Genomic DNA, 21,275 nt, shown 5'->3' on the forward strand with positions numbered 1-21,275 from the left:
TTGTGCGTTCCTTTAAACTTAAGTTACACCAGTGCTTCTTAATGTCTAATTTTTTTAATATAACCTCACTGACCATTAGAGGCACACAATATATATTACATATATAGTGATAAAAACAAAAGATGATTTCTCTAAGGTTCTGTATTAGTGGGAAGCAAAGGTGCAATTTAGCGCCTCTGAATCAAATCTTTTCCATGTCATCGGAAATAAGTGACAGGCGAATAAGGTGCTTCTGGTACAGCTCATAATATGTTTGGTGTGTCTGAGAGGCTGCTACAGAGTCATGCTTTACACAGCTGTAACCCATATCCTCCCTGCTGTCAGACTGGAGCAAAGGTCAAAACATTAGTGACGCAAGGACACCACAGGACTAGAAAGAGAGCAGACACACAGAACGCAGAATACACTGACATTTCGGCACCACAGTGATCTGACTTACCAACACGATAGAAATCTCAGAAGATACTGATACTGATACTGATACTTATACAAAAAGAGAGACCAGGGATCTAAGTACATCAAGGTAAAATGAGTTCTCTACACATTTATTCACATACTTTTAGTAACTGTTTTAACCTGATTATGGACACAGCCTATTCAGAATGCTGGGCATGATGCTGTATAGATAAATCACCTTATATTTTCTATTTAAAGAGAAAAAATATTCCATACATTTCTGTTCAGTATCCAGTTTATTGTCTTTTAATTGGGTTGTGTGTTTATGATTAAAAAGCTAAAACAAAGGTGTACTTTTAAAATCAATACAACTCAGTTAAAAAAGAATAACAAACTAACATTTTATTATGATGTTTAAGCTTTAAAATCTTTTATAATGAGAAATTGCTATATTATTTTTCTCTCATTTTATATGAGTTGAGTTATTCAGGGTATTGAAGCTTCTCCTTCACTTTTAACCTACTTATTGCACTGATTAGATAAGCAGTGATACATGAAATACTGTTTGAGGAATGTTGTTTGTTAACGGTGTTAACTCGAAAAGGCAACACATTTAATTTCTTGATAAATTCATGCATTTATTTCCACCTTTTTGTTTATCGTTCACTCCTTTTTTCTTTGTCTTTTGCTATTTTGGTTTTGTCATTTTTCCAAAATCTGACTCTGCTGGTTAAATAGAATGGATTACGCCAAGAAGTCTCTCAATCTGTTCTCACCTTCTCTTTCCAAGTGAGTGTCTTGCCAATGTTTTTACTGTATTTCCACTTTTCATGATCATTTTGGTTAGAGGACTGTGTATTGCTTTATCTCCTAAAAAAACCTCTTTATGCTTTGTGTGTATGCGTTGACAGTATATCTAACAAATGTGTGGCAGCCAGCGCATCTGTCCTGCCCAGTTTTAACCCACGCCCCAGACCGTTTCGGGTCACCAACTCAGACCGTTCTGTAAAAAAAGGCATAATGGCAGATGGACTAAAAGACTTGCTGAACAAGGTGAGGAGAGGAGGAGAGGAGAAGGAGGGGAGAGAGACTGGGGGGATGAGAATGAGGAGGGAAGGCAGTGGAAGGACAATTCAATAGTCAGTTTTTGACAGCTCCTCCAAATCACATTCAACTGTGAGCCATAGAAGTATAAAAGAATAAAGGAGCAATTAATGACTCAGATTCAGATACAGAAAGGCAATGAGCAACAAAAAATAAAGAGTGAAAGAAAGCGAGTGGGAAATACTTAAAGTTTGATACTGACATTGTCCTGATTCATCGATGATTTATATATGCTGCAGTGCAACTTTGACATGCCTGATCACAAGTGTTCAAAAATATCACCAAATAAGTGAACAAATTACGTTTACTGTAGATAGAAAATATGTTAAAAGTCAATGCTGCGGTTTACAAGTTAAACGCTAGAATTTAATGACACACCTTTACATGGTATCTTGTAAAATGTTAACTTGTTAAACTATATGTAAACTTTGATAGTTTATTAGTCACCCTGAATGCTTGCTGTTTTTAAAAGATATGCTAGGATACTGTAGCAGATTTTACTGATGATATTAAGCTAAAATGGTCCCAATAAGTAGATAAAAAAGGTATTTAATGTATCCAGTTCTAGGTTCATAGAACTTCAATACCTCCTCAGTTTTTCTTTCCTACTGTTGTCAATGACTGTGTTTAAATAGTTTTAACTATACCTAAACGTATCATTACCATATTAAATCTTTTGAAGCATTCTTTGCTTCACATTCTCTGCTTCACATTCTTTGACAAGAGACTCTTTTGTACTTTGACCTTTAGACGATGGAGATGTTCAGTGTGTCCTGCGTGGCAGGCCTGGTGCTGGATGAAGATGGGACAGGAGTTGACACAGAAGACTTCTTCCAGACTCTCAAGAACAGCACTGCGCTAATGGTTTTGGAGAAAGGACAGAAGTGGACACCTCAACAGGTAATAATCCCACATATTCAGATGCTAAAAAGAAAACTTCAGAAACATGATTTTCTATAGAAAATGAAAAGCTTAAGAATTTGTATATATATTAACAAAGTGATTTTCATGTGAGGTGGTGGAATATTTTATTTTATAATTTAATGAAAATTTTTTTATAGAATTATGAAGCTGAGCATAAAACAATGTACCAAAGTTGGTTTCATAGTCTGTAATGATTGATTCCATGAGCACATTGTAATTTTATTCACTATACTATGTCACACTACTGAAATATAACCAAGCAACAAGCCCAACGGCAACACAGGTACACACTAGCGAATTCATTTCCTCTGCTTTAGTCAGCCAGCAAGTCACAATGAGAGCACCATTTAGGCAGCACACTAATTTGAATAGTGTTTGTCCAATGCAGGTAATTTACATACGCACTTAATTATGTGTGTAATGATTTGCGGGTACCTGAATACCATTAACCTTCGTGTTTACCTAGTTCTTTTCATGCTGGGCCGTATGCTTTTCCCGCCTCTGTCTGTTTTCCATAATTCACCATCACCCATTATTTTAAATGCATTAATCTGTATTTGAATGCACATCAGATTAATGTTCAAGGCACTAAACCAAAAGACTAGAAGACAGGAGAGGAGGAGGAAGTCAATGGGGAAAATTTCACTTTGTTTTTGCATTCATCCATTACATTTTGACAGACACTTACAAAAGTTAAATACGAACACATCTCTAGAGCAGGATTTTTTACTCCATGCCTTGCCCTAGGCTTTTTTATTTTTTCATTTCTGATGTGTTGCACATCAGTCATTGTGTTGAAATCTATGATGGTTTTGAAAGTCTGTCCTTCAAGCACAACTTCTTCATTGTTTTTGACTGTAGAATACACAGTACCGCTCTGAAATATTAATGCCAAATGGCACGCTGAAATCCGTGATGTTTTTACAGAGTAGTCAATTATGGGGTCCAGCTGCAGATCGCAAGACACAGCATAGGAAGGACCTGGCCAAACTGACCCTCGATTTTTACAAAAACCACCCAAAGGAATTCATCGGATGCCTGAATGTACAGATGACTCTCTATGGGATGTACTCTCTGTCATATGATCTGCAGTGTTACCATGCAAAGCGAATGTTTAGGTAATCAAATCTATTCCATGTCACAGACATGTAAGCATATCAAGGGCAATACTGTAGTAAGAGATCATGCATAGTATATAAAGCAACGCTCAATTACAGCACAGTTATCAATTAATGTGAATTAATTTGTGCAGACAAATTACTGAAAAGTCAAACTCTACTTCAATTTATTTTATTTTTTATATTATATGCTGCCATGTATTTTAGTGAATCAACATAAAGACAAACTAAATAGACAGACACACAGTCACTGAAGCCAGTAATCAACAACGGTTTGTTTTCTTGTCTTTATGTCTACAGGGAGGCTCTAAGATGGACTCTGTTCAGCATGCAAGCCACTGGCCATGTTTTACTGGGTACTTCATACTATATGCAACACTTAATTGATGAGGATGAGAAAGCTGAGACACAACTGACTGCTTCCAAACACATAAACAAACCATTACAGGCCATTCAGTGGAAGAAAACAGCAGCTGACCACAAAAGCTAAAAACCTGGGAGTTTAAATAGCTTGGTTTTTGCCCAGACAAATGTCTTGGAAACCACTATGGCATCGGGTTACTTATGTTACAGGAGTATAATTGCAGACACATACATACCACACTCTCTGACAAAGCAAAGGCTTTTACAAGAAGGAGTAATCAAAAATAGACTGTATCGGTTATATTTTGCTATTTGCACATACTAGTTTTAGATACATCGGTGTGTCTGCTTAACAATGAAGTTATTAATATTTATTAATATATTTAACTGCTATGAAATACTCACATTTTGTATTGATAGTGAGCGTTGTGCTTGTTGTATTACAACCTTGATCTTGAATAAAAAAAAAGAATTTTAAATCATCTGAGATTCTCACCCAGCCTTCTGATTTGAGTATAGTTTTGTGTGTGTGTGTGTGTGTGTGTGCATGGAGAGGGTAGGATGAGGAATGAAGGGGATGACATGCTTGTCTAACTGGCCTGGCCTGTAATTGGCCAACGAATGGGTGTTTTCCCTAATCCCACATCAGCCTGTAATTGTCTCTGAGAGAAGGCACAAGAAAAAGGCCTGGCGGGATAGAGGCAAGCAGAAAAAGAGAGAGACAGGCATACAGAGAGAGAGAAAACATGAGAGTATTACCAGATTTAGGTACGGAGAATGGGAATAGGGAAGGCATGAGAAATAGAGATAAACGAGGGGAGAAGAAATATTGAAAGAAGGAGGAGAAATGGAGATGGAGAAAAAGAGAGCGAGAGTGAGAGAGAGAGAGAGAGAGAGAGAGAGAGAGAGAGAGAGAGAGAGAGAGAGAGAGAGAGAGTAGAAAGGCACAGCTGGAGGGAGGAAAGTGGAGGGGACGGAAATGATCCCTTTCACAGAGAGGAGAGTGGATGACGCATTTGGATCCTGCACCCACCACTCCATACCACTCAGTGTCCTTTCCAAATCATGCCCATTCACTCGCACAACCCTCCAACCACAACTTCATCATCAACTGGTCAGTTTGTTCACTGACGAACAGATAAATAAGTGAGATCAAAAGACTGTGAGACATGTCACAATTTAATGACTGTTCCTGTATCCTACAGCAGATCCATTTAAAGCGGATAACAATAAGTTAATGCTTGTGCTGTCCCAGTGCTCACCCTTACTGATGTAAGCTTTTTCTCTTGTTCAGGCAGCTGCTCTACCACATTGGGTCCCAAACACCCTGTAGCACATGAGCCAGATAATCAAGGTCTAAAATCACTGAAATTTCCAAGCCAGGTGTATAGTAGAATATGAGCACTCCAGGAGCAGGCATGAGCTTTTTTTAACTGTATAATTTTAACCCTGCACATGTCAGTGATGTGTCACAGATGTGTTAGACATTTAGACATTGATTAGAAATAGAATCTAATTATATTTCGACAGTACTGCATTTACAGAATATTTTATTTGTTTCTCTGTGCAAAATTATTTTCCAAAAATATACTATCACTGTATAGGTTTCATAGTTGGGATTTTTTTATTTCACATATGCTTCAATTATTATTCAGAAGCTGTGTGCGAGATACTGTATGTTGCATTTAGTCTGCATGAACTGCATAAAAATAATGAATCTCATAGAGTTTCTCTCAATTCCTCATAGGGAATTAAGGTCAGAATTGGAGTGGCTGTTAAGGTGGCAAGCTCATTTCAAGGTTGGCAGCTAGTCAAGTCAAGTCAAGTTTATTTCTATAGCGCTTTTCACAATGAACATTGTCTTAAAGCAGCTTTACAGAATTTAAAACTCAAGCTACCACTCACAATCACATGCTCTCCAAAAAATATAATATATGAACATCCCTTTTTTTAAATGTGTAAATTATATTTCTTTTAATCTGAAACACTACAAAGTATATGATAAAAAAGCTGAAAAAGAAAAGAAAATCGTTGGACTTCATATTGTTATTTTATTGTTGTCATTGCCATTTAGTCTTGCCAATTCACCTTTTTCATTTTAATATTATTTTCTCATGATTATATTGCTCAGATTGTAATCCTAAATAAACCAGAGATTCTACTCATCAAATATGTGATTCAATTAACTATGGATGTGTACATGTACATGTGTACCAAGCCTTTTCAATGCAAAGCAACCAGGTTCTGTGCTGAAATAGCCTGGCAATTAGCAGAATTCATGATGCCATCAATCTTCACAAGAGCCCAGGAACCACCAGCCATAAAACAGCCTTAAACCATAATTGATCCACCTCCATATTTTACAGCATTTGTAGCAAGAACCAGATGCTTTTTTTCACCAAAAGTTGAATTTCTAATTTATCTGACTATGATACAGGGGGCTAATTTTGGTTTAAATGACACCCAGTGAGGCACAGGAGTGGCATTTTGAGAGATGCTCCCAGGTAATGCTTCTAACTAGCTTGCTTTAATAAAAGTGTAAACTAATATTCCAACTATTTCAGACCTACAACATTTATAAAATAGCCCTAATTGGAAATCATTTTTGAATGGTTATATATTTTTATATCCAGTACCTAATTTAAGTAGTTCAATAACCATTTGTCTATTTTGTGTTGGAATTCTTTAGGGCTTTTTTCATATTATAAAACATGATCAAGGTTTTTTCACATTTGTGCAACCTCATATTTATACCTCAGGAAAACAGGACATGGTTGAGGATTGCTTTTATATAAACATCTGATAATTTCATTACAGGTGCCAATAATTCTGGAGAGCATGTATATGTATAGGCACTGTTCATTTATTAAGAACATCTTGAAAAACGAAGTGTCCCCAGGCTTTTGGCAAGCAGTTTAACATATGCAAACACACACTCATCTCGTCAGTGTATATATTTGAGCCTTGACTAACCTCTCAATGGGCTGTGTAATTCTGCGTAAGGTATTCAGTTTGTAGTGCTGCTGAGAGGCGAACTAGAGTAAATGAAATGTGGCAGACAGATTGCCATCCAATTCCATCCAGTCCAAACGTGTTTCTCTGCGTTTTCATTAATAGGATTGTGGGGTAGCCTTAATAGAACATGTCATTTAATAACACTTATTCACACATAATAGAATCATTATCAAATGCAATGATAGGTTGTGATCTAACATGACCTGAAGCTCTAAGAGCTCTAAGAGCAAAATCAGGGAGTTTTATAATAAAAGGGCTAGAAAAAAGAAATCAGAACCTAATCACTTTTCTCTTTCAGTCATTACAGCACCCTAACAAAAAAATCATATTGAGGTAGCCTTAAAATAACAATACCAAAAGTGACATTTAACATAGACTTAGTTAGGTTGAGCTAATCATGTTCTCTTTATTTTGTTCTTTGGCCTTTGAACAGGATCTTGATTTTTTTTCTGGGTTCTCCAGCTTCCTGTCACTTTTAAAAAAAGATGCATGTTGGTTTGCTACAATAGATTGCATGCAAATGTGTGTGAATGGCCTGTAAATGGGTGGTGCTCCATTCAGGGTGTACTCCTGCCTCACACCTAGTTTTCCTAGGATAAGCTTCAGATTCAACCCTGACCAGAATAAAGTTGATTAAAAATGAATGGTGACTGAGACACATTACGAAATGGCCATGATAACACTTTAATGGAAAAAAAAAGGAGCAGTGCAGCCTCTGATTGGACAGTTTTATTAGATGAGACACTTGAGTAGTTACAGCACCTGTCAATACAGCATGTGGAGTTTTTTTTAACACTTTACAAATGGTCCAATCACGTCTTAAATTTGCACTCGAAGCCTGGCTTTAAGCAATTATGGGACTCATGATTGCAATGTTCAGACATATCCACCCTTGAGGTGTCTCTGATGACCTTGTGAGAGTGGCGTAGCTCCTCCTCCTCCTTCTGGGAGTGTGGTGAGCATGGTGCTGCATTCAAGAGCTGCTTCCTTTTGCACTATGGAAGTTTATGGCACTGATATGTTTAAAAAGTGCACGCATGGTAATTATTAATGCAATGTTACATGATGACTTCAGTACTTACTGTATAAGGCACGTTGCTTGCAATAAATGAACTGTTTTATGAAAAAGCAATAGGAAGCATCACTTCATTATTTAAATACCCACCTTATATATTACTCCATAATACTTCTTTCACATATAAGTAAAATATTTTTTTCTTTTTGAATGTTAAGTGTCAAAAGCACTGTACGTTTAAATACTGCATGCACTTAACAATTAATATAGCTTGCGCAGATCTCGGTTTTGGTGAGTATATGGGTTTTTGAGTTGTCAGGTCCAGAAAAATTTATATCCTGAAATAATTCTTGAACATGAGTTGCAGTCGATGGTCTTAGATGTCATGTGCCATGACAGTGTGTAGTTTATCATGAACATAAGTGTGGCAGTGGCAAATTCCTGAGTATAATTTTAGTGTGAGCACTGACGCGACAGTAACCAACAGCAGGATGGCAAGACACTGCATGAATATTGTGCTGGTAATTTTTTTAAACATATTGTATGTTTATGTTGTATGAATAAAATTGTTGACCCCAAGTTTACTTCGAGATTGAGTTGAGGAAAGGTTCCCTTTTGAGTCTAGTTGGTAAGGGATAAACGTGTATGCATTAACATATAAATACATATTTTATAACCTATTTATCTCTGTAAAGCTGTTTTGGGATAGGGCCCAGTATTAAAAGCGCTATACAAATAAAACTGAATGGTTTCTGCTTATGTAACTCCATTTTATGCAGATCGATGAAGTGAGCAGAATCTTAAATCGGATCTATAAATAAAGGATCTACATAATATTAATTGTAATCGAGAACACTTTGTTGGACAGCCAGTTGAAGATTTTTTATCAGGATCTAGGATATAGTAAGAACGAACACAGAACGATCTTAAACGAGGACTGGAACAGCGCAGTGAAAGCCCCGGTTTAATTGGCTCGTAATCTGCGTTGACGGAAATTCGGACAGCGCGTGAAGGTAGCCCGTGCCCTTCTGGCGGCCTCTTCTCTCCCTCCTCCTCGCGCCTGCAGCCGTGTCGCGATTGGTCGGCGCTCGCGCGGGCGGGCGGGCGGGCGCGCACGGTTCGCGTTCCAGAGCCGGGACGCGCGAGCGCGCGCGCTCCGCTTCCTCTCGCCGCAGTGTTGCATGTGCTCCAGAGTCTGCACGATAACTACAGCACACACGGTGCCCGCAGCATCCTTACAGACCCGCCATACGGCGCACATTTAGACCGTTTGCACGCAAAACCGCAGGCTGTCACCCGGACACTTGCCATATGACGAGCTATCAAAGTTGGCATGTGGCACAATATGATACGTTTTTATTTTCTTTCAGTGATATGTTCAGTCTAAAGCATTAGGTTCAGAAAGCCACCTGTCCGGGAATGTAGCGAAGACCGTCCGCTCCTGGTTCCGCGAGGTAAGTTATGGATAGTTGTAAACATCTCTATGGCAGCACCACGGCATAACACTGCGGATTGCATCGGACATACATTTTACCTCTTACACGTGCATAACAGATATTAACTGCTATGTGTGTACAATTGCATGATTGTGGTTGTTTTATTTTTTGTGCATTATTCGCAAGTGTCAGTCCATTGTAAACACATCTATAGCAAATTATTTTAATTTCAGGGGGAATCTTTTATACGTATTTTTTAATACTTTCCTTTGTACATTGTTTTTGTTGTTTGTTTGTTCGTTTGTTTGTTTTTGATCACAACGCATAATGACACTAGTGGTGTCTGTGTGTGGTCTGCTCAGTCAATTAGTCAATGGCTTGTTGTATCTGCATGATTTGTGCGCAGTGGTGTATTCATGCACATCAACAGAAACAGGAAGGTTTTGGAAGCTTATAAAGCTTATAATACTGCTAAACTAACAATAAGTGTGCTTTTTATTTAACCCTGAACAACGTATTGTAATGTATCCTTTAATCCCTTCATTGATTGACAATGGGCAAATGAAGGTTTTAGAGCATATTTTAATTTGCACAGGTATTATATGCTTTGAGATTCCCAAAGTCCTAGGACATATTAATGATCACACACTTCCAGTTCTCATAAGCACAATAATAGATTGATTTGTTTCATTTTCTTTTGTTTTCCATGAGCGATATGACGATATCATAACACAATTGTCATTCCTATGATGCATGACATGTATTATGATTGATCTGTTTTGTGAAGAATTGTAATCATATTATTACAAATCCAGCAAAGGAGGATATGTGCCTTCCCCCAACTTTACTTGGGTCACTATGATATTGTAAGATTAAAGCAATGATCCCTTCTTTACCCCATATAAATAGAGACCATGTAAGGTGGTGTAAAGTTCTAGGGAGTGCATGGACAAATCTGACAAGCAGAGAGAGCAGAAGTACCTCATAGTTGCAAATGGAAAGTCAGAATGGGCAAGCAGCAGATGGAATGATATGTGCAGTGGAGGAAATGGAAAAGGTAATGCAAAAGATGATGAGGGTGAAGAGCATATTTGAGAGGGGAGTGGAATCTCAATGACAAGGTTGCTTGCTTGTGTGCTTCCAAAATGAATGGAATTTAACCTCTTGACAGACAGAGACATCTATTACCATTAAACCGCCTTCTCATCTTTCTTTCTTCCTCACTACCTCACGCACTCCGTTGCCAGGAGATAAATTAGATTAATTGTGTTCTAATTGCCTCTTTCTCTAGATAAGAAACTTCATCATTTCTGCCAAATGGATACATGTCCGAGACTTCCTTTTTCTCAATTTGTTTGAATCTCTGCCTTTGCACACCAACTTTTCCTATTTTAAATTCTGTTAAAGCTTAGTGTTGTATTATTAATGTGTTAAAAAGATTTAAGAAGCTGGAGATTCATTTTTTAATCATCTAAAATTGTGCTTACTTCCGAAGAGAATATTGAACCGACTATGAACCTATCTGAAATGCAAAGTTTGTTTACGTCCTAAAAACTCTTAATCACTAGGCATTATTCTGTCATTTCCTTTTATTTTTTCAATGTATTTACAATTGTGTTCTTACATGGTACTTGCTGAAACGAGATAGATTATAGTACCCTAGTGTAATACATTTTAATGATTTAAATGTTGTTTTAATGATTTAATGTTCTTAATACCTACAGTAGAGTCACATACTGTCTGTTCCTCATTGCAGCTTTGTGTGTGTGTGTGTGTGTGTGTGTGTTTGTGTGTGTTTTCATGGTAATAATTATATGTCTTTGTGTAAACAGCCAGTGCCCTGTCAGATGCCATGAGCAAAGATATCAGATCTCTTACCTGTGATGATATGTCATTATGGGTTCTTCAGTGTGTGCTGTAGTCATCTGATGCACATCTTTTAAACAGCATATTAGTGTAAGAAAACCTGCTTCTTCAATGTCAACGCTTGGCCTAAATGGCTTTATAATGGCATTCTGTTCTGGCAGAGTACGAGTTCTTGTGTTGAAATGGACATTTGTAAGATTTATTTTTTCTCCACTTTGACATTTAGCTTTGTGATTATTAGAGATGGCACCATCCGACAACCAGGACTGGTACCAGGCCAGAATCTGCAGCAAATGGTGCAACAAATGTTAGAGATAAAATTAATGAATTTGAGCTAGTCCTGTTACAAATGTTATGGATGGAATCTGTAAATGTTGACTTATAAGGAGACATAAGTGTATTTTGGTGGGTTAATTTTTTCTCTTATTTTATTTTTACACAGACGGATATTTTGTTCTATAAGAATTTTATTTTTAGGTATGGGTTAGTTAAGTTTTTTTCCCTTACTTTCACCATACGTCTTAATATTACCCATTATTGTTATCCGCTGATATCAAGGTTTTAGTATTGTTATTAGAACAGAAAAGTGGTATTGTTCCAACCATATTAATTATATAAAGATGCTAAATGGTTGCTTCAAAAAGAAAATGATATGTTCATTGTTTCCCATTTGGAAGCAAAAGACATTTTCCGACTTGTACAATGATCATCTAAAGGTCACTGTCAGTGTAGCTAATGTTTTGCTCTCTGTTTACTGTATGTAATCATTGTGAGGTAAATAATAAACTCAAATAACGTACTAATACAATGCATTAATTAATGACTTTAATTGCATTGTCAAGAAAAGAAACTCTTCAGCATGCAATTTTCTCAGTGCATTCATCTTTTCACAGTCAGCACAGGCGTGTGTAATTGGCTTGTCTGTTTTTTCACACTTTGGATGAAAAGGTCATGACCATTCCCAGCCACACTGTGTGTAAGTTTATACTACGCTCTCTAAATGGAATCGGAGATGGCCTGAAATGGCTAGAATGCACCTATACTTTCAAGAATGCGTCTCATTGAACGGCTATTTCGGTTCTAAAAAATAGGCCATTACGGGCAGATCGGAATGTCAGATCTTATCTGTGGCCTTTACCCGGTAGGGGAATTGTATGGATTTGAAAGTATTAATAACCATGCTTTATTGACCATCACCAGATATCATCATCATCATAGTGTGAAGGGATGAGTTCAAATTACTGTTCTCAGTAGAAAGAATAAATGGTATTAGTAATAGGAGAATGTGAAGACTTAAATGTTTTTTTTTTGCCTAGATTTATCCAATGCACCAAAAATAGCTGTCTCTCCCTTGAAAGTAAATTGAGTGCAATCAGCCATCTGCCATGCATTTGATCTGAGCCACACAATACGCTTTCTCAATATGTCCAGAAATTTATTCTTCCTAGCTGTGATACCAAATCATATGTAAATTCCATTTGGAGCTTTACAAATGAAACACAGACTTGTCTACAGGTCACATGGTTTGCCAATAAATGCAGATCTTAATAGCTCATTAGGGTGAGTGACTATGGGGCAGTGCCATCAGAGCACAAGTGGTTGGGAGAGCAGTCATCTGTGTGTCACTGATGAAAGAGGAACTCAGTAGCGGCAGATTGTGTACAGAATTATGCTGCGGTGGTTTATGGTGGTGTTTCTATAATCGGTGATGTTTCTGTAATTGGTTCTGGATACATATTGGCCTGATGCGTTTTAGTTTGCACACTGATTAACTGTGATACGTTTTATGTAGTTGTAGCAGTCATTAAGGCATGTCACATAATTAGAAATATGATGTACTACACTTCATGCCCTCATCAAGGCATAGTGTTTTATGGCATTGTTATTTTGTAGATTGAGGATGCAGAATAGTGTCACGTTTTATATCGGATTGTTTCAGCTGTAATAAAATATTGTGCCTACTCCTCTGTGTGGGCTGCCATCTCTATCTCTCGTTCTCTCTTTCTGGGAGAGATTTCTGAGTAGGAGGTATGTGGAGGAGCAGAGGGCAGATGAGTTCAGCATAACACCATACTTACATATATTTAAAAAAAAATATTTGTCTCATCTTCATCGTTCTTTATTATTCTGTCATTCAACTGCCGCTTCATGCACAATGGAAATTGAGAAGTGTTGTTGAAAGGTTAAGAACGCACCAGTCGGCAAGAAGTACCAGTATTCCCTCTAATTTGAAAATGCAACACATTTTGTCATCTCCTAATGAATGTACATCTGTTTCTTAATTAAAATGTCATTACACTATGGGGTAAATCAAGAAAATTGCTTTCTTTTTTGACATACTCCTTTGCAGTCTGTGGATCTTAATTGTGAAGAATTTTGTGTGTGTGTGTGTGTGTGTGTGTGTGTGTGTGTGTGTGTGTGTGTGTGTGTGCAGGTGAACGATTTGGATTTCTAAGAAACCTTTAATGAGACTGTGCCTTCCTGGAAGCCGAGGTCCCAATGCTACTTTTTAATTCACAAGTGTCTAAAGAATGCGTTACACATGTCTGCGGCTCTCTCACCATCTGGTTAAGTGAACAAAATAGGCATTGAAAAACACAGCATGTCAAAATGATCAGCACTCTCAGGCAGTTTAAAAGGCGGGAGGTCATTCTTTTATGAGGAGGCAAACCGCAGTAGGTCAAAAAGAATGCCGTTGTCTTAACATTTCTTTAAAGTGGTATTCATTTAACAAACAGCAGAGAAGCAAAGTGAGTATTTGGCTTGTAATTTGAGTATAATGCATTGACACTCTTAGGAAGTGATGTTTTGCATGCGGTTAGTAAAAGACTCTTCAGGGTCAGGATACAATAGAACAGAAACAGAGATAATACCTCAGGGAGTAGTTTGTCTCATTGTACTTTAATATGTTGCAATTTGTGTATTATAAAACACAACACACATGCCTGTGTTCCTTATACATGAGAAGGATATTTAACCTTTCACTTGAGCCTTCAGTCATTGTCATTGATTCTTCGACTTTTAGCATAACTGCTTGAAGTAAAATAAATTAAGTGATTGATTCTGTCAGTGGTTATGGGCAGACTTATGACTAGCCTCCTGCAGTAAATCCATTGTGCTAGGAACAGAAGGAAGTAATTAAAACAGACCTTCCTAATCTACGCTAGGACATAGGATACTGTTCCACTAAATATCTGCAGCTGTAGTGCACACCAGATTCTTACTACAGATACCATTTATATTTAACAGGGTGATATATTTGAGCAATCCATTAATAAAGTTTCAGTGGGTGTGTTACTAGTATTTCTTAATTCGTTCTTACGACAAAAGAATTAGATCGATGAGAAATGTAGACTTTTATGCTGAACATTTGACATGAACTTGACCAGATGTCAATAAACATGTGCTGAGATGGTTGTTGGCAGATTAATTGTAAGGCATGTTGCAGTTTGCAGTACTTTTGGCCTGGAGTGTACCTCAATATCTGGGGACTTCATTAGGAATTGTGTGTTAGCTGTAACACCACCTGGGCCTCCCCGCCCCCCCACATACACACACACACACACACACACACACACACACACACACACACACACACACACACACACAGACACACACAAACACAAACTCACACACACAACACAGTTCCTGTATATCCAAATTTCCTATTGCTGGGAAGAGGGTTGTCTTTGTCAAAAATAATAAAGAATTTAGAGCTTTAACTGTGAGATCTTAAGCTTAGTTGCTAAGAAATTTTTAACTCATGCCCACTGATAGAGTTTAAAATCGATCAGACAATGTGCATAATCAAGGACACACAAAGTAACTAACTGCAGTGTCCAAAATAAGGACACTAATACCCTAAAAGCTTATTTTATGTACATATACACAGTTTTAGCAATGTCATTATGCAAGTAAAAAAATTTTATGTGTATAATTTCCCACTTATTTGATTTCTTTAATGTAACTATTTCACTGTATGTGCATACTGTTAGTTGGGGGAACAAGCACGAAGAAAATCATATATAAATTAATTTATTTTTTATTCTTCTTATTTTTAAAGAACAAATTCATGCAAAAAGAACATATTAGCCAGAACAGTTTTACATTTATTGAAAGTGCAGACTGGAATTTAAAGCTATCATAAATTACAAAGCAGACATTTTAGTTGCTGTGAGATTTCTAAAGTAGGACCTCACTGTCTTAAATATAGCTCTATTAACTGTATGTAGAAGTCTATTTACTCACATCATTTTCTGCCACCTTTATCTGTACTAATGCACAGTCAGTGCTTGGATCTAGAATAGGTAGGGGGTCAAAGGAAGCTTAAATTGGATTCTCACTTAGTCACAGACACAGTCTCCAGATCTTTAAGTCATCAGAAAATCAATGCCTGCTTTTCTCTAATCTCTCATTCGACAGCATCATGCAGAATAAAACTGCCAGCAATTTATACCTTAAAACTTCTGACAGTAAATCACTTGAGGCTGTTGCCACAAATTAGACAATGTGTGCACCGATTATTTTCTGATTATATTTTCTGTGTAATCTTGAGAACCTGTGAGATCCTGTGTTCTGCTGTTGTTAAAAAAACCCTCTTGAACAATAGCAGAACACTGGATTGCAAGTTTCTCAAGATTACATACATGGATACATGGAACTGTATCAGAAATCCCTGGACACATTGTCTAATTTGTGTCTATAGCCTCAAGCATTTTAATGTCAGAAGTTTAAATCTTCACCTCTGCTTTTCTGTGTCCTTTCCCTTTTTTATTTACTTCACTGGTGTAAATGCATGACCCTACGTTACAAGCCTGAATGCTTTTTATCAGTTGAGGTTTGTAGAGGTCCTGCCTTAAAGATTTATGTAAAATATGCACCCTCTTTGCAATTAACCTTGTGATTTCAACACTTAGCCACAATCCCTCTGGCCAATCTTTGGCTTGGGTGCTATCAAATTGTATCTTTTTCTAGATGCTCGGGAGTATATTGGCTGGCTCGATTTGGGTTTGACCTACACAGTGGCACCGACAATAATGCTGCTTTATCACAACAGAGCAGATTAAGGAGGGGGAGAGTGTATAGCCTTTGGGAAACCTGTGCCTTCATTCTGAGGGAGAAAGCCACAGCAACATTTTTACTCCTAGAGCGACATGTTTACCTGTTAAATGAGATTGCTATCCCATCATCCTCACTACATCTATAACCCCCCTACACACACAAACCCACACACACACACTTTCCTTCATATTGTCCTGTTTTGAGACTAAGAACCACAAAGCCAATTCTGCAGTCAGAAGGCATCAATAATGGAAATATCTACACTTAACCCATCAAATGTGCTTTGTCACTAGCCGCAGTATGAGAGGAGAGTGAAAACTAAACATCGGGCCCTTTTTGCTTGTCAGTTATTGTCTGTGTGTCCTCATCACTGACACCGCAAACATCAGGCAGTCCACTCACGCTCTCAACCAGCTTGAAAATCTGCACTACAAGCCAGAAGAGGATCAACGGGTGATGATAGGAAAGGAGACAGAGAGAGAGAGAAATGGATAGGGACAGAAACAGGAATGGATACAAGGAGAATGGGAATAAGAAACAAAAGAAAGACACAGATGAGGATAGAGGGGAAAAGAGAGGGATAACGGACCAGAAGCGAGAGAGAAACCCATATGACACTGCTTTTAACCTCACTGTTCCCATTTAGCCCTATTTTACTTCCCCATTATCCTGGCCATTTGTGCTGCATTATTATTGTGCCTGATTCATTTGCACTGTCCTGCTATATCCGAAGAAAGGAATACTTTTTTTTTCAAGGCCTGAGGCGACCAGGGCTAAACTGTTTTTAATCCTTTTTAGCCATGCAATGATACTTTGGTAATATGATACAAACAATAAAAGCAGAACACATCAGCAACATTCGACCACATCTGGCCTCCTGTTAAGATCACCCCCTAGCCCTGTTGCTATGGCAACGATTATAGGAGTGAATAGTAGGCTATCAGTTTGAGAAAATATTTATTTGGTTTATGCATACATAAGTGCAAAATATTAGTTTTGGTGCTGGGGCAAGTGACTGTATGAGCTTCATAGGATGTAATTTTCTAGGCTCACTAAATGAAACAACAATAAGGAGCTAAAAAAAGAGTGCAGTTGCTCTTTACTAAATCGTTCAGAAACTTTGTGTCTTTGGATCAACAGAATTACATGTAGTAATGTTAAGTTCACCTGCTGCCTTGGATTTCATAGAATTTTCAATTCTGAACAGATTTTAAAGTAAATAATAATTTATCTGAATCTGTAAATGATATAATTTAATAAAATATAATGATGATATATATTATATTTTAAACCAAACCACTATTACAGCAGCCTTCTGCATTAGTTACTTTTATTAGCAGCTTTTGGACTACCTTATAGCTTTATAACTGCCTAGGTCTGCGACATCACTTTGTCTATTCGTTAACTTATGCAATACAATGCTTCAATTTCCCAAAGCATATCATTTTCCATTTACATATTTCATGTTTTTGCATCATTTGGCTTGTCTCTGCAGTTAGAGGCTACATGGTGTGAAAGTTCGGCAGGTCCTGTGGCCAACCATGGCAATCTTCTTTCATAAGCTGCAACATCTGATGCTCATTATTCCGTTGGTGTGTGGCAGTTTGGAGTTATGTAGCAGCTGGAATAATGTCAGAGTAGCACTGCAAAGCCATGAACACCACTGTTTATTGTCTCTACAGAAAAATACTAAATACTGAAATTGGTGGATACCTTAGCAATTATGTGCATTCAGAGTAATTCAGTGATGCAGCAATTTACTGAGGCAGCAGGGTCTGTTTTTGTAAGGCTACGCATGTGCACACTAACATCAGCACAAATCTTACTTTGATAACCAAGGCAAGAATAGAGCGAGACCTAGAAAGAATAGATTGCTGGTGTGAAGATTACATCCTGACACAGCAGCAGTTCTTTTACAGACAGGAACAAAACTGCTAATCAGACTTCTTACTCTAAAGTACAAGAACTACATTAATTACAGATTTTTTTTCTCCTCCTCCAAGATCAGGGTTTATTATGAATAGCTCCTTATTGTCTGCATATGATGTGCTTCATCTGTCTAAATCTTTTGTGTCTTATTATTCTAGAACTTCCTTCCCCTTCCTTGACTGCCTTGACTGCATGGTGCTCTGGCAACGAGATCCCATTATGCTGTGGGCCAGTCATCATGGTCCTGCCTAAGGGGCAACAGGACTTGTCAAAGTGCATGAGGTTAGCACCCAGACCAAACAATGGGGACAGAGAGTTACACTCAGCAGCTCCAGCTGGAGACCAGTGATGGGGCTGGAACGCTGGCCAGCATCACCAGTGTTAAGGGACCAATTGAAGAAAGTGTCAACACAGGATGGTACATGCCTTATCCAATTGGATTCCAGGTGTCACTTACCTGCTTTCTCTTACTAGAGCTGGTTCTGGGATTTAGCAGCAACTTAACAGTGCTAGTACTTTACTGCTCCCAGTCCAACCTGGTTGATTCAGTAAGTAACATGGTAACAGTCAACCTTCACGTCCTGGACATTGCTGTGTGTGTACTTTGTCTGCCGCTAACAATTGTTGTGGTGCTGCTGCCAACTGGTCACAATCTGGAACTTATCTGCTGCTTCCATGAAGCCTGTGTGACATTTGCAAGCATTTCCACAGCCATTAATGTGCTAGTCATCAGTCTGGATCGCTATGACATCTCTGTGCGGCCTGCTAACCGGTTTCTCACCCCTCGATGGGCAGCGCTTCTATTGGCAGCTGTATGGGCCGTGTCCCTTGCAGTTTTTTTCATCCCATTCATAGAGGTAGACTTTTTCTCATCAGAGCCAGAGAATGGGTTGGCCAGCAGCTCCTTGGCTCCAGCTTGGCGTAACAGGACACTCCTGTGTGTGGGAGGACAAGGTTATAACACAGCCCTCGGAATGTACTACCACATCCTTCTGCAGGTGCCAATTTTCTTTGTCACAGTAGTGGTCATGCTTTTTACTTACTCAAGAATTCTACGAGCACTCAATATTCGTATTGGATCCCATATGAGGAGGAGTCAGCGGCGTAGTGGAGCAAACTGCAGAGGGCGCCAGAGAAGACGAAAAAAAAAGGGAGGCTCTGCAGATATTGAAGGAGGAGCCCAAACAACAAGCCAGACCAAGCAACTGACACATCCTCCTCTCATCTCCTCACCAGTTCCAACCCCTACAGCCACCTCGCCGCCACCTCTGTCTTCCACCCCACTGGTTAGTGCCAGCACTCTGACACACCCTGCACCCACAGTAGGTGTTCAGGCTTCAGTTTCGGCCATCATTGCTCTTCGCAGAGCCGTAAGGCGGCACAGAGATCGGCGAGAGCGTCAGCGACGGGTCTTCAGGATGTCCCTCATTATTATCTGCAGCTTCTTAGGCTGCTGGGCACCTATATCTGTGGCAAACATTCTCATCCTGACTCTAGGTCCTAGCGATACTCTTGTTCGTGTGAGGCTTTGGTTCTTGGCCATGGCCTATGGCACCACAATATCCCATCCAATGCTGTATGCTTTCACAAGGCAGAAGCTCCGCCGGGCTCTCAAAGCCAAAGTAAAGAAGCGTGTGGTGTCCTTGTTGCAAGTGGACCCTTCCCCAGGCGGAACCGTCATTCACAATTCCTGGGTAGAGCCACGACAGGGACGTAAGATTCGTTTAGAAGGCAGTGATGCTACAGATAGGTGTCTAACAGAACCACTTTGAAATCAAGCAACAAGACCTTTGGTTTGTATATTTGTCCTGTATGTCAGCACATTAAGAAAAGGAAATGTGCTTTGGCCTTGTTAGGCAGAGTTTGAAGTGTGATGTCCAAATTAATAAGGAGGTCACAACGAACACAATCAGTGGACTCATAATAATCAGTGAGCTAAAAAATGTTTTAATGCGTATTCTTTGCAAGTTGTGTGCTGACTTACTATGTTAACAATGTTCACTTATTTACCATTTAAATCATATTTAAAGCATTATTTTTAATGTGAAAGTGATAGAGATAAGCTGGAGTATTAATGAAAGATCTATTTTGAAAATGTTTTAATTTGTAGTATACACTTTTGGTGTAAATACCAGGGCCTATTTATTTAAGTATTTATTTATTTATGTAATATAATGTAATATACAAATGTAATTGTGGAATATGAATTTTATTTCTTCAGGCATAACTGTGCATATCATAAGATATTTTACAAAAATGATAGTCAGTAATAAGGTAATCTGCAATATTTGCAACTTGAAGTTGAACAGAGAATTGCACAGGTGTGCCAATTAAGCAGCTAATTTTTTGTTAACTAGCATTCTTGTTAGAAATAAGTCACAGAAGCCACCTCTGGGCCTCCTTAGCAACTGTTGTTTGGGAAATTTTACTATCACCAGCGAACCATGAGGAGAGCATGAGGAAAGGGCTGATGCAAAATCTCAAGCGCTCAGTTATCTGGATTCGACCCCGGCCTCCTCTTATACACCTACACATTTGTTCACACTGAGTTAGATATGGACTTTAAATGTTCAATAGCCTAGGAGCATAGTGTGGACTTAAGTCCATGTTTACCTAATGGTAAACTTGCTCTTTGAGAGTACTCACTAGGGCACTAATCTTCAATAGCAGCTTACAGTAAAACTAAATGCACAATAATTATAGTTTGTCAATTAGATGCATGTGAAAGCATTCTCTACTATAAGGGCAAATATGTTCCGGACCATGCCTTATATCTTCTCACAAGAGTATTGTGGTGTTGAATGTGCTTTTAATTTTCCATATGGACATTCCACAGGGAAAGAAAGTGTTTATAAAAACACATTATATATATATATATATATATATATATATATATATATATATATATATATATATATATATATATATATATATATCACTAATTAGTTCTGCATAGAAAATGACTGTTCTGCAAAGGGAAGCCGGATTCCTTGGGAGATGTAAAGTTCCTCTGCTGATTTATTTTTGGCTGTTAATGAAATACTGAAA

General features: G+C 38.2%; 2 protein-coding genes across 3 annotated transcripts; both read left to right on the top strand.

Moving 5' to 3' along the window:
* The first annotated feature begins 372 nt into the window (after positions 1 to 372).
* Positions 373 to 4,387, top strand: cidec (cell death inducing DFFA like effector c). Of its 2 annotated transcripts, none has more exons than XM_046863310.1 (6): positions 373 to 523; positions 1,117 to 1,185; positions 1,308 to 1,449; positions 2,251 to 2,400; positions 3,352 to 3,542; positions 3,843 to 4,387. In XM_046863310.1, the coding sequence occupies exons 2-6, from the start codon at positions 1,136 to 1,138 to the stop codon at positions 4,030 to 4,032; spliced, it is 723 nt and encodes a 240-aa protein (XP_046719266.1). In that variant the 5' UTR covers positions 373 to 523; positions 1,117 to 1,135; the 3' UTR covers positions 4,033 to 4,387. The 2 variants fall into 2 exon arrangements, with proteins under 2 accessions (XP_046719266.1, XP_046719191.1); XM_046863235.1 differs by having other exon boundaries at positions 375 to 523; positions 1,135 to 1,185.
* A 4,688-nt stretch (positions 4,388 to 9,075) lies between these two features.
* Positions 9,076 to 21,059, top strand: LOC124394178 (G-protein coupled receptor 22-like). The gene is made up of 2 exons (XM_046862344.1): positions 9,076 to 9,389; positions 18,386 to 21,059. Exon 2 carries the CDS (start codon positions 18,530 to 18,532, stop codon positions 19,997 to 19,999), a length of 1,470 nt encoding a protein of 489 aa, XP_046718300.1. The 5' UTR covers positions 9,076 to 9,389; positions 18,386 to 18,529; the 3' UTR covers positions 20,000 to 21,059.
* The last annotated feature ends 216 nt before the right edge of the window (positions 21,060 to 21,275 follow it).

The sequence above is a fragment of the Silurus meridionalis genome, chromosome 1, assembly GCF_014805685.1.
Source record: "Silurus meridionalis isolate SWU-2019-XX chromosome 1, ASM1480568v1, whole genome shotgun sequence".
NCBI classification, from domain to species: Eukaryota; Metazoa; Chordata; class Actinopteri; order Siluriformes; family Siluridae; genus Silurus; species Silurus meridionalis.